Source organism: Perca flavescens, chromosome 1, assembly GCF_004354835.1.
Source record: "Perca flavescens isolate YP-PL-M2 chromosome 1, PFLA_1.0, whole genome shotgun sequence".
Classification (NCBI taxonomy): domain Eukaryota; kingdom Metazoa; phylum Chordata; class Actinopteri; order Perciformes; family Percidae; genus Perca; species Perca flavescens.
In genome coordinates, this window is record NC_041331.1 from 12800658 (window position 1) to 12815507 (window position 14850).

A 14850-nucleotide genomic window follows, 5' to 3' on the forward strand; every position below is an offset into this window, starting at 1 on the left:
TGCCACCAGAGCAAGCAATTGCAAACGACATTATTCTATTACAGTTTGTCTATTGGTAAAGAAGTAAGATATGCCCACTCAAACATAACTTCTGTTTATGGGTTCTAAAATCTGATATGTGCTCTGTCTGTATGGAAACATTATTGACCTATTGCCCCATTCACTGTAAGTGGGTGTCCAAAAACATCAAAAGTTGAACCTAGATTACCCCTAAAGGCCATGTTTACCCTTAAACTTTTACTGAATTATTGTCTATTTTCATGCTTCAAAAATCTTTTTAATTAAGACTTCCTCAGAGCATTTAAAAAAAGCTCGTGAATCCTAAATTGGGCTTTGAAGCCATGTCCAAGAACCAAGATTGACCAGATCTTTTTTAGCTGACCTTGGATAAACGTTCTAAGCATAAGCTCCTTTTGTTGCACATGATACATTTTAAGACCTTTTTTTATGAGTAAACAGCAGCTTTCCTTTATGTGTGATTTGCATTCTCATCTTGTGAAAATTGGCTTTGGGAATTCCTGCATTGTATATTGGAATACATTTGATTTGGTGTGGTAATCGTTTTTAGAAAGCTGCTTTAACTTGTGCTTTGCTTCCGCTTATGTGAGGTGGAGGATCAAGCTTTGTGCTCTTAATCTGTGTTGCGAAGTGAAAACTTCTCAGCTGAAAAGACATGAAATTACATGTCAACAGCACTGTAAAGGAGGTTGTATGGTATCCTCACTGACTGTAACTTAGTGATGTAGCCTGAGTCTAGAACAAACTGGCTATTATTTTGAGAAAACATTATTAATTAATACATTGAAATAAATATCCACCAAAAAAAATGTCATGCTTTTAGATAACACAAATAGGGTGGCGCTTGATTAAGAACAACATACCTCTTGTCAATGTAGTTTCAAAATATACCAAAGTGCTTGTTTTGTTTGGTAGTTTATCTTATGAGGAAACTTCCGATGTGTAGGGTAGGGCTGCAACTAATAATTATTTGAATTATTAGAAAATCTGCTAATTATTTTTCTGATCAATCGTTTGATGTACGAAAAACCTAAAAATAAGTTTTTCTTTTTCAAATACCAATTCTCTAAAACCCTGACATCTTCAAGTTGTTTTGTCCGACCAATTTTCTGTCTAATGTTGATAATTGATTGTTTCAGCTTCTAGTGTAAAGATAGAAGATGTATTTAATTTCACAGAACCATGATTTCTATGTTATACTGTATGTATATGTCATATAATATTGGCATATGTTTAATTACATTAAATAACAATGATATCACATCACACATTTGGTCAGTTGGTTCAAACTCCTTTGGACTCTATTAGCTGCTATGAGTGTTACCAGGGCTAATAAGACTTGTGGCCATGTTATCCTATATTCAATTAAATTTAATTTAATTTATAGTATCAAATCATAACAAGAGTTATTTCAGGACACTTTACAGATAGAGTGGGTTTAGACCACACTATAATATACAAGGACCCAGCAATTCTAGTATTAGTAGTAATATTTTGCGCGGAAATCGGCAATTTATGCGGTAAGAAAGTGTGGCGTATTTGAAAAAATGCGGCCCCCGCATAAATATGCGGACTTTGGCTAATTATGCATTGAATTATGCCATCGCATAATCACGTTTTTCTGGAGGGACTGGAAAGGGTTAACACATTTGCAAGAGGTGTCTTCTGCTCTGCTGAGACAGTGATGATGAAAACCGAGTGGATCCCAGTTTCTTTAAGCAGGTCAAAGCAATCAAGAAAACCTGTAATAATGGTTACATTATGTAAACCCAGAGGTATTTCATAGTCAGATGGATGGAAGCACCGTTCCATGCCAATTTATTTCTTAAATCTAAAAAAAATGTGCAAAAACGATAATGGAATTGTCAATGTTCAAATGTGATTGAATGAGAATAGGTCACTAAAAAAAAATGTATCACAGGCTTAGTGAAGTTCGGTCAGCAAACTCACTGGCAGGCAGCCACGGGCCTGATTCAGCTGTGTGTTTGTTAACTTTACCAAAAACAATCAGTTCCCAAATTCAGCAGTCCATTTAAATTGGGAAGGAAACTCGCCAGGTCTCTGATGCTGCATGTTCTGTTTGGTACTACTGCTGGAGAAGCTCCTACTGCCTATCTGGCTGTTTTTGCTTTTTAACCGATTCATTGGAAAAATGTCATGCAACCTTTCTGAACCAGACGGTGATTTCCTCAAGGGAAACATCCGATAGCTCAAAAAACCCAAGTCAAGGTGAAGGAGAGCGGCATGTGACATTACAGATGCCATTTAATCTGTGGCGCATCTTTTCCTCAAGAGCATAAATTTATCACGTCTGTCCCACTCTGTCAGATTTATGGTGTGGCTGCACAGTTTCACTCTCTGTTATTACTAGAATATACATTTCATTCTTGCTTCAGTATGTATTGAAAACATCTAGTAACCAGAACCATATGCAGATAAAATATAACACGCTGGATTTGGAAGGATTTCCTGTAATGACTGATTTCAAGGTGAATGGCCTCATGGAATTAATTCTACAGGGCTTATTGAATGGAACAGCATGCCATCATCCTCATCTTGTGTATTTTGGGGCAATAAATCATGCGATGACATCGTCTTCAATAACAAAACATCAGTTATTTTAATAAATGTTCTTTGCATCAATTTATTAATGTGAGTAATAGTGAGAGGGAGGGTTCAGTATGTTCTAAGCTCAGACACTAGGCTGAACTGGTTTTATTCTTGTACTGCTAAATGTATCCAAAGCGAGTCTAGAATGTCATACAAGTGATTTCTACATATTGATTTAACTAAAGTTACAATATCTGATTCTGAAGTGGATGTCATCGTGTTTCGGTGACGGGCATTTTTCTTTTCTTTTTGACATTTTACAGACAAAACAGTTAATAATGAAAATAATCGACAGATAAATCAACAATTTGTCGTTTACAGTATGTATTAGATTAGAGATGGTAAGTGTAGGTGTGAGATTGATATGAGCACCAAGGAAGATTATTATTATTATTATTATTATTAATATTATATTATCGCTAACATATATGGTATCTGTTTCGATCCTCGTCCTAGTCCTAGTCATCCCCCTCTATTTATTCTTTATTTCAATATTTATTATTTTTTCTGTCCATTCAGGAAGCAGCAAAGATATGACATCTATGCAGTTAATTGCTATGTAATATAATTCACATATACACATATGAATATTTTATGTTTGGCAGCTTTGATCATGCGTTGTTCGGGGACATGTTGTTGGCTCCCAGCCTCAGTGATGTACCTTACAGTATAATAGGTTATGTGCATAGGGAGCATACAAGAGTGGATCCTTGAAAAAAGCCAAACGTATTACTATGCTCTACTTCATTCACCGTCCATATTGAATAAATCAGATTACCCTGACTGAAATGATTGAAATAAAATATATACTTTAGTCAGTAAGTTTTGGCTGCCAGCCAGTTGCTGGTCTGCCTCAGCTCACATGCTTCAGCCAATCAGACACACTTCACAAATATTGAAATATCTGTTTAAACAGGGAAGGAGATATCGCAGCTCTGTGATGCTGCTGTTCTTCTCCTACGAGTGCAGATACAGATGTATGCTGAGGGTGTCCGAACACACCTACCACCCGCTGGTGTCATGTCACGTGTTTGTATCTGCTTTGATGTGATGGAATGATTTATGGTACATTACGTTATGGACACAGACTGTAGATACAAAACAGATCTATTCTTTCCCAAAACAATGTTTTTCAGTAAAAGTGTAATCCAATTGTTTGTTGTCTCTCCTCACATTAAGCTTTGACAGCTACTGTGCAATGACAAAGGATGAACAGATGTTTAGAAAGACATCAGTGTCCTGACAACTTATATAATGCATACTCATTAAAGTTTAGACAAATTTGCTTCGTGACCAAACCAAACTCTGCCTGTCTTGGCACGATTGTACTTCTGTTTTTTTTCTCATAGATATTACCTTTTTGTCATCTCCATGTATCCAATTCAAGAAGCACTCATACACTGTCATATATACTGTAGGCTTTTTGAACTTGGATAATGAGAAACCTATAAAGGCTGTAATGCCATACTTCTTGAGTTATGTCTTTAAATGCAGAACTGGATGGTGTGGTTTCAGCTTTAACTCAAAGTTATTGACACTCTGAAAATGAAAGAGCAAAAAATCTATTTTTGAAAAGCTAATCTGCATCAAACAAAACGGCTGGTTCTCTGGACATATACAAAATGCCCGAGCCTGTTGAGAGGTGAAAATGTGCCGATTTTGGATTATTTGGCTGCTTTAAAAATATATATATACAGTACAGGCCAAAGGTTTGGACACACCTTCTCATTAAATGTGTTTCTTTATTTTCATGACTATTTACATCGTAGATTCTCACCGAAGGCATCAAAACTATGAATGAACACATATGGAATTATGTACTTAACAAAAAAGTGTGAAATAACTGAAAACATGTCTTATATTTTAGATTCTTCAAAGTAGCCACCCTTTGCTTTTTTTGATAACTCTGCAAACCCTTGGTGTTCTCTCAATGAGCTTCATGAGGTAGTCACCTGAAATGGTTTTCACTTCACAGGTGTGCTTTGTCAGGGTTAATTAGTGGAATTTTTTCCCTTATTAATAAAAAAGCAAAGGGTGGCTACTTTGAAGAATCTAAAATATAAGACATGTTTTCAGTTATTTCACACTTTTTTGTTAAGTACATAATTCCATGTGTTCATTAATAGTTTTGCTGCCTTCAGTGAGAATCTGCAATTTAAATAGTCATGAAAATAAAAAGGAAACGCATTGAATGAGAAGGTGTGTCCAAACTTTTGGCCTGTACTGTATATATATTTGGGTAATTTCCATTATTTAACAGTGACTAAGGGATTGCATGCTTTTCTGTGGGTTCAGAAACAGGTGCTACACATTTTGGTTAGGAAATTGTTAATGGCTCATCAATTTAATTTGCCATTTGCCATGTCTATTTGTATTTACAATTGGGCTGTCCCTAAGTGGACAAAAGATAGGTAAAAGATAGGTTTGTCATCAACTTAAAAATAATATATGGCTACACAATACTGTCAATTGTAGAAGGTTAATAACTTTGTCAATAGAGTTTGAGTCTAGAACAACTGACACTTAAACAAGAGTAAATGAATCACAAAAACATCATCCCAAATTCTAATCTTAAAAGACCAAATCCCTCCAGAACCTGGCATCCTCTATTTGTCTGATCTTGTCACAAATAAATAAATAAATAAATACATAATAAGCCTAGCAGAACATAAGTGTACTTGCGCACACATTAACATGTCTGTCCTTGGGACAGACTGCCGGAATTGAACAGTTTTGTCATCATTCTCACAAGGACGATGACTCACAGTGATGCATTACTTGAATATTTTGAAAAAGTTAGGGAGAGCTGTTAAACTACACCAAGCTTATAAAATGAAATGGCGCTGCATTTTGTTTTGCTTGTAACTATTTGAAATGCAGGTCACACCCTTGCAGGATTTGAACCATCAGGAACAACAAGGCAGAGGTGCTGCTGTGATTCTCTTGGGCCGAGGCAACAGCTCACATGATTTATTCTGAGTAAATAATAGACCAATCCTTTGGCAAGTCTGAAACGCTCAGCACTTTTAGAGATTCAGATATTTGCATTTAGAAGTTAACACTCCACAGACTACAGTGACTCTGGAGCCACATAACATGATCCATTCCATTACCAGAGAGTATCTCAAAAGCTCCACTTAACTGATACAAATAAAATAAATTTGTTAACATTTCATGTTATGACCTGGACCACAGACTTAATGATCTCAAATCAAATATATGGCTCTCCCTCTGTGAGTTGGAGTTTTAAAGTTAGCCCTTACAGTTTTTTTATGAGGAGCCTCGGGATGCAATTTTTGGATCCAGTTACACATGACAGAGATGGGTGTCTTGGGACATGGAAGCTCCCCAGGAAGAGGAATAACAAGATAAAGAATATCATAAAAAAAGGCGCAGGTGCTTGTCAAGTACACAAAACCCTTTGAAGAGAATGTGTCCTTCAGAATCGGGTTCAGTGTGCTTTGGTGAAAGATTAGACCTCATGTCACATTTTTACTGCCTGTGTCAAGGATGTGTAGAGATAGACAGGAAGGGAAAGAGAGGTTTATAGAGATAGACAGATAAAAAAAAAAGATACTTACAGTGCAGATGGATATAAAGAAAGAGATATAGAAAGGTAGAAAAAAAGACATACTGTATATGTACAGATGTAAAGACAGACTAAGATAGATAGGTGGGTAGAAGGTAAGGAAGAAAGAGATATAAGTCACGTTTCCATCCAAATGTAATGCAAATTTTAAGCGCATTTCCAGGAACTGCACAGTCTCGTTTGCAGTTAAACCATTGCAGAAGAAGAGGGAACAACAAAATGACATATAAATACTTCTATTTATATGTCATTTTGTTGTTCCAAACAAAAATGTCTGCCGCTCTTCAGCGGCAGACATTTTTGTTTGTTTCACACCTTAAATTAAGGTACGTTACAGTCTCTTCATCGATTCACACATATGAGATTTCTTTTTTTGTCTCTTCGGTGTGGCCGAGGTTTGCGTGACGTTTCATTCACATGCGCACGTCTGTTTCCATGGCATTTGGTTTTTATCAATACACCAACTTTTCCACCTCAACCAAACATGAAACCTTTTAGTGATATTTACAGTTTTCAATTTTTTTAAATGGACATAAAAAACAGGAAAACGGAAAGTCACTTACATATAATACAGAGGAGGAGATATAGATACATTGAAAGAAGAGATATAGAGAGATTACATTTTTTTTTATTATACTATAATCTTTCATATGAGCTCCAATTAACCCGTAACGACTGAAATAGCATGCACTGACCTACCCATCCTTTCATTTTAGCCTTAAACTTTGCTGGGGGTCAAGGCAATTTGATCTGCATTCCAATTAATCACAGTTACAGTCCTGCGAGGCTTCACAATAAAAATATCTTCTAGCCTCACTGAAGACACAGAGAGAAACCCTCTGAAGTGCTGCAGAGTCCTTCCACTGTTCATGCTCACATCATGAGCAGCTTTGTGGGTGGCTGTGTATCAAGATATCTAGGAGACAGCCTCTGTGTTCCATGTGCGTACTGAAGTGGAACAGCAGAATGAATGTCAGGCAGAGCTGGTCACTGTGTCTGTTTTGGGGGCCGGCAGTAAAGATCTGCTCTGTTTGTGACTGTGTGTGCACTGCTTACCGCTGACAGAAGAGAGCCCGTTGTAACCTAGGAACCTGCATATGTGTGTGGTGATGGTGGCGGTAATGTGTGTAGTGGGAGTGAGAATACAGGTTTAGACAATGGGCAAGAAGCCAGTGCATGACTGCATCATTGTGTGGACTTTGCTGTTCAGTGAAGGGGAGATTTGATATTTTCTTCCTCTCAGTAGAGCCTTCCTTTAAGCCAGAGCCTTACCCAGGGAACACTCACAAAGGACTCTTCTGCTGCAGCTGGCAGAATCCTGCTATGTGATCTAAAACCAATTTCTCTATTTGAATAAGCTAACACGTATTTCCTTATCTTCCTCTTGCAGTCTAAAAAAATCCAGGCTCAACTGAAAGAACTGCGGTACGGGAAAAAGGATTTAATTTTTAAGGTAAGTTCAAACTGAAGGGGGGTGGCTTTATAATAGCTCCAGACCAGGGGTAAACAGGTACTTCAGACCAGCTTGAAAAGGATGATCCCATCACAGGAGGTACTCCAATTAATTCAGTCTGCAATTACAAAGTCCCTCCCTGTCAGCAGCATGCAAAGCCAATTGGCCAGCGCTAAGTCCATGTACTGCTATGTCCTGCCCTTTGATTTCCCCTCTGCAAGATCCATCCCATCCTTTTCAATCATGGGAGGTAGGTGGATAAATGATGTCGACAGTGGTGGATGTGGTTGATAAAGATTTATGCATTAGATCATATAAAAGGAATCTTCAAGACACAAATTACAGATGACACCGTCTATGCCTATAAGTCAGTGGGTAGCATATATTATAGGGCATCAGAAATTTGCCTCCCCCTCACATCCTTCCTCTGCAAGAACATTATAGACAGTGGCAAACCCGTTCATACTCCACTGCCCCTTGTATTGTGAGGATTCAAGGTTCTGTTCTCTGTGAAAGCTCTGAGCACTTATGTAATATTTATTGGCATTTACTGGTACATGGACTGACCTTTCAGGCCTTGTTTGCGGTGTTAAAATGTCAGTCCACATTTCTGCCACAACGCCCTGTAATGTCATTTCTTAAATGTATGTTTTGATCCTTTAAACCCATCATTCCTAAAGCTGTGTCAGACATAAATGAAAATGAAGAACTCAATGCTCACAGGTGGAATTTGATGCTTTTAGCCCCATGCCTGAATATATTGTCCCTGGATGTCCTGTTCCTTGTTCTATTTCTAGCCTGTGAATGATGGATGCATTGACTTGTTTGCTTGGTGTCATTGCTCGCAAACGTCTCTAAATTGCATCAGTAACTTACACGACACAACCTTATTGCTCAATGTCACCAAACATTTATTGTGGACCTTCAGAACATTATGGTCTATGGTAATTTGCAGTTGCATTCTAGATAAAGCTAATTAATTTTTTATTTATACTATTATAACTAATAGTGTATTCCACAAAAAAAAAACTCAGTTTTCTTCTTTTTTTTACCTGATGGAAAGGTCCAAGGGAAATGCATAATGTCCCTCTGACCTCCCTGGTTTCTCTTGCTATTCCTGAAAACTCAACTGTATTCCACATGTCCTGTTTATAATCCCAGAGGGGGACAAGGGAGCAGGAAGTAGAGAATAGTCACTAAAAATTCAAAATGTCATCAGCCTCACAGGAGGGATGTCAGTCAAGGCACCTTGACCTGGAGGCATTTGAATTGGTTATGACGGCTGTTGTACCATATCAAACTGCATTTTGCAGTACAGTGTTACAGTACACAAAGACCACAAACTCACAAGACTGGATACAGTAAAAAAAAGGTATTGCCATAAAGGAAAAAGAATTGTTAAACCATAAAAGAATACTGTGTTGACTAAATGCAATAATGCAGGTTCACAAAATAAGGACATACTGCACCTACAGTGCCAGAAAAGAAGCCAGTATCGCCAATGTTTTCTTCAGTGGATCATTTGTCATTAATAGCCCTCCGATTTGAAGGACAACTTAAAAAGAGACCCAACTCAGTGAATCCAAACTATGCAGTCCCAATACATAACTGTAAACAATACCCACAGGCAGGTTTCCCTTCACTTGCTCAGCCAAAACATTAAAAACTTCAGAGGAACTGACGTTGCCTTCCCCGCGTTTCCCTACGAGACAATATTTTGGCAGAGGAGCAGTATTCAAGCCTTCACATCTTCTTCAATTCGCCAGTCCACTTTCAAATTTACCCCTAGAGCTGTTTCTCCTCCAGCTTAGAAAAAAAAACAGAAAAGAAAAATGACGGCTTGATGTAGTTGCATGCCTCGTCTAGCAGAGCAGCTAGTACCCCACTGACCCCATACCTCTATAATGGATTCAGCAAAGAAATATGGAGCTTTAGACCTGGAGGCACTAACCCTGAAAGTCAGCATTTCTGGGTCAATGCACCCGCAGTCCTCAGAGGACTATCCGCTGATGATGCTTATATTGTAATGGATGGTAATGGCTCACTACTGTAATGCTACAAATCCTCCATGCATGCACATACAAACACACATTCTTGAGATCCTTTACAAGACAAGCTTAGAGCAGGCTGCATTTGTTTTCTTTGTGCTTGTGAGCCAATCCAGCCTGGACTCATGATTATATTTTACTCTACACTTTCTTCTCAACCAAACACATATTCATATTCAGCAACATTTACAACCGCTCAGAGTGCCGCATTTTGTATCTGTGTCTACTTTCTATTCTTTTAGCTTATTGTAAAATTATATTGTACTGCCAGTACTTTAATGGCACATATCCAATAATATGTCGCAAGTTTCTTTGAAATTTGAATATTTTTTTATCAGTAACCTTCAGTATCCCATTATGCTGAATCATCAGTGAATACTTACACCTTTCATTTGCCCCAAAGAGATTATATGCAATCCTTTGTGTTGATGATTAAAGAACTGTTCCTCAAACGTTATTACCTTTGGATTCCCTCTTGAGCGCAGCCCGACAGCTACAAATGGCTTTGTGCGATTGTCCCAAACTCCCTGTAAATGGGAAAAAGATCTTCTGAGAGAAAGATTTGATTCTTTGAAACCCATAGTGGTGAATGTTGCCCTGCCCTTGACTGTCACTGCGTGACTCATCTATCAGTGAAAACTTAAACATCATTTCAGTACCCCCGCGAGTGGTAGAAGTGACAGACAAGTTCGTCATTAAAATCGCTACTTTACTAGCAGAAATCGAGATGGAAATGAGATGAAATCAGCAAACATGCCAAGAGTCCCCACAGTGTCACAAAAGCCACTAAGGTACCACATAGGTCTATAAAACTCACCAGAAACCATCAATCAGCCTCATCAGCCATCTCTGAAATTTCACGCACGTTTTTTTTTTTCTGAGATTGTGGATGCTGTTTGTTGGGTTAGCTGACCTTGGGTGTTTCAGAATGTAAGTGCATGCAGTTTTTCATTTTGAGAGGCCAGTAAAAGACACCACATAAATGTTCAAGGCTTAAAGTCCATCACTAGAGGTGCTAGCACACTACGCAGATGGCAAAGAACTAGTGTCGACGAACGCCTGCCTCACATTGCCTGGGTCTTGGCCAAAATGTTGCACTTGAACACACCATAAAGACTACAGTCGACAGCCAGCACGTACAGTATTTATGTATCTTGTTGTACGTTTGCCCTCTTATTGACATTAGTGCAAACATAGATATTCCAATAATTCAAACCTTTGTGTTTGTGTTGTGAACAGTCAAACATAATCTTTGCCAGTTTTGACAGGCCTATTGTGTAGTGGATTGATCAGATGAAATAAGGATTATGCTGTTTTGAGTTGTAAGCATGTGTATATCCAGAGGGCGATTTGTGAAAAAAGTAAAAGGGGGGATGATTTTTGATCAGGCACAACAAAACAAAACATGCAGGAATTAAATCCCCCTTTCAACACCATGGATATAGTGCTACCCGGCTAGCCATGCCAAGACACTTCTTTATGCACTTCAATATTCAATGGAAAATAATCTCAGAATGAAATAGCACAACGTGGTGTCAACACGGTGCTTTCAAGCCCGGGAGCTAAGTTCACTTCACGGCGAATGTAACTAGTCGTTTTGGTGCCTAAACTTAACTGTCATCACCACGTGACGCTGACCTTTTCTGGCTAAACTCCACTACCACGGCCCCTGAAAGGACCGTCATCTGGCGGTGCCTGTAGCCAGATCACAGTCACCTGTTGGCGGCTGAACAACTGCGGCTGGTAGCCGGCGTCCCGGAGCTCTGTAGCGGCTAAATGCAACCAGTAACTGCTGCTCGGATTTAATCATTCTATCGCAATATAGACTGTTCACGTTACAGCGCTTCACTTAGTTTAAAATAATCCTATTTTGTGGCCAAAAAGTAATTCACCAGAGACAGGGATATGTAGAACAGAAATAGGCAAATCACACCCTGTGTATATCCTGCAGCGTAAAACAAAGAAGGCATGAAACAAATGCTGAAACACTGTAATCAAATCCTGCATTTTGGCAAGTAAACTAAATGGTAAATACAATCATGGTGCAGATGATTACATTATCACATTTTGTCTAATGAAAGAACAACAATAATTCACCTCTGCATTTATATTTCTCTCTCTCTTTCCATGCGCAGTGTGTCTTTCTGTTTAAAAATCAACACACAGCCTGCCATGTGATTGCACACATCCACACAAACCTATGAAAGTAATACATAGGGATTTGATGAAATTAGTCAATTAAATCTCTTTTCTGATATATTGATTGCACACACGGGAGTGCCACGTCGGGACACAACTTTTTTAGTCAGACAGAAAGTGTGATTAGTTTTGCTTTCATTTAAAAAAAAAAAAGGATGAATATTGTGGGCCTTCATACCTTAGTGTGATAATAAGTGATTATAAGTGCATGTGAGTGAATATTGGCGTGCAAATGAGTTTCTTTTTCAATGCGCTGTACGGCCATTATACTAATGCATCAATTCGGCGGAAGAGGAGAGGCGATAGAGAGTACCAACGTTAATTGGTCACTGCTCCTGGCGAATAAGGAGGGGTATTTTTGTGAAAAACAACACCCAAAACCATCTTTTTACTTTTCTTAACGTTATTCTATTATTATGACAATAGAGGTATGTGCAGAATAGGTATTTAGGAAAAGTCGGGGCAGAAGGCAAACAGCAATAACAATGGGTTTAAAGAAAACTAAACTAGTGGCAATGGTGCAGGACACCATCTCCGTGCTGTGCCACCACCTTAAGGCCAGTTTTAGACAAACGGCATGCATATTTTGAGCTAATACAAGTTTCTTTTCTGGCCTGAAAACGCCTCAGGATCCCCCAGTCAGAGCTGGATAATGTGGCTCGGGAAAGGGAAGTTTGGTGTCCCCTGCTGGAGCTGCTGCCCCTACAACCCAAGAGTGGAATGGACGGATGGAAGAGTTTCTTTTCTTCTTCCTGATGTGTTTAACAATAATAAAAGACTCATATGGCGTTATATTTACAAAAAAGGGGATTAATCTCTATGATCTACTCATTAATGGCTTTGATGGTTCCAGGCGGTCTGCTCTTATAACTGTCAAAATTAACAGTCTAAAGCAGTGATTCTCAACCAGGGGGTCGGGAACCCCCCCCCTTAGGGGTTCGCAAGATAATTTCTGGGGGTCGCCAGATGGTTGGTGAGAAAAAAAAGAAAAAACATATTTTTGACTGGGGAATGGTTTTTACATTAATGTGTGAAGTTTGATACATTTCACGTGTTATATATTCAGAGCTTCATTTGTAAATCAGGAGGTCCTGGAACACAGAAAGAGGTCTGAAGGCGGGTCAGGGGGGAGAGAAAAAGTCACAAACCTATCAAAAATCCACAGAGTCTGGAGCACATTGGACAAGGCTAGGTGCTAACTGCTGTCATTAAAGCAAAGTATATTTGTTTACATCAATTATTTTAGAGCATTCACAATAATCACTCAAAAACAGCAGGGGGGAGTAGGTCAAGAACCACTGGTCTGAAGGACATGCAATCTTTTTTTATGTAAATGAACTCATGCTCATCTGAGTCCCTCTGGATTCTGTACTTTTCTGTGTTCCATGAAATACTGTAGACCAGAGGTATTGTTCGCCAAAGCATGATTATGAGGGTTTATGAGATCTCAGTGCTAAGGGATTCATTAAGTGCTAAAAGCACATAATGTACTAGGGGTGTAAGAAAAAATCGATACACTTGAGTATCGCGATATTTCATTTTGCAGTACTGTTTAGATTTTCAAAAATGCAATATTGATTTTTTTTTTTTAGGGGAGGGGTAATTTTTGTTTTGACATGCAAATATATTCATATAAGACATTGGTTCACATTTATGTTGTTTAAACCCCCTATGGTTATGGCTATGCTGAGACGCACCACTAGCCTGACTTTTTGCTAGAAGCTAACAATGTAGCTATGGCTGAACTTTAGCCTACTTTAGCATATAAAAATTTGCTCACGAAGAACCTGTGAACCACAATCCCATTTGATTTTCTGTGTACTGAATTGTTTATGTAAAGTAAACTTTGATTTTTATGCACATTGTCTTTTTATAAATATAATTTTTTCGAAAGTTATACTTTAAAACAATCCCAATATATCGCCTTACACACAGTATCAAAATATATTGCAATATATTAAATCGTGACCCATGTATTGTGATACGTATTGTATCGCCAGATTCTTGCCAATACACAGCCCTATAATGTACCCGAGGTACAGTGCTCGATCAATGTGTTTGAGTGTGTGTGTGTCTGTGTGTGACGTGTCATTATACAGATTTTAAAAAGTCAGGATAAAAGTGATGATCGGCAAAATAATAAAGAGGAGTCTCAATCCTTTGCGCTATAGATCCGTGTTCATGATAGTGCTGGGGAGACAAGGTAGTGATGCACAGAACAAATAGGCTTAAGCTGATTCAAAACTCCTGTCTTTCTGCAGGGGCAGCAGCTAATGGACTTGGAGCACAAGCTAACTGTAGCCAAGGAAGAACTGGAGAAGACTGCACTGGATAAGGTGATTGGGGGGTGGGGGGGGGGGGAAACAATCAACAATCAGTACTGATTTTCATGATTTTTTTTTTGTGCTGTGACTTTGATGCTTTTGTAATATTTGTAGGTTGTATAACTTTTAACTCATCTTGTCTCTTTCATCTGACCCATTTGACCCCCTGCAATGTCAAACACTGAATAGAATAACAGCATCTATATTATTTAATGAATAAAGACATGTGTAGTAATATAAGTCTGTATAGATATAGCTTTAGAGAGTAGAGTTTGAGGATGGAAAATTGTAAAGGTAAAGTAACTCCTAAAATAAACATTTTCATGGCAATCGTCTGATTAATGAGGATGTATTTTTAAAATGCTCAGCTTGAGCAGGTTGAAAGCATGCTGCAGCTTCAATATATTATGTATACTATTATGTTCATATGTAGTTATTGACACACTGTCACTAGGGGCAAGTTAGAGGAATTAAAAATGCATGGGGGAAAAACATGCTGCTGAGGAAAACAGGTAATTCCGGTGCTCGGCTCAGGAGTACTGACATCAAAGGGCTCTTGTAAAACAATTAAACCAATCATTCTGCCCATTATTATTATTGATTAAAAGT

General features: G+C 38.3%; 1 protein-coding gene across 1 annotated transcript in view; it reads left to right on the forward strand.

The window, feature by feature from the left end:
- luzp2 (leucine zipper protein 2) overlaps positions 1-14850 on the forward strand; it is a 124276-nt gene that overhangs the window by 91108 nt on the left and 18318 nt on the right. The window contains exons 12-13 of the mRNA XM_028595879.1: positions 7608-7670; positions 14179-14253. Of these exons, the coding sequence (XP_028451680.1) occupies positions 7608-7670; positions 14179-14253 (138 nt within the window). The remainder of the gene's footprint in view (positions 1-7607; positions 7671-14178; positions 14254-14850) is intronic.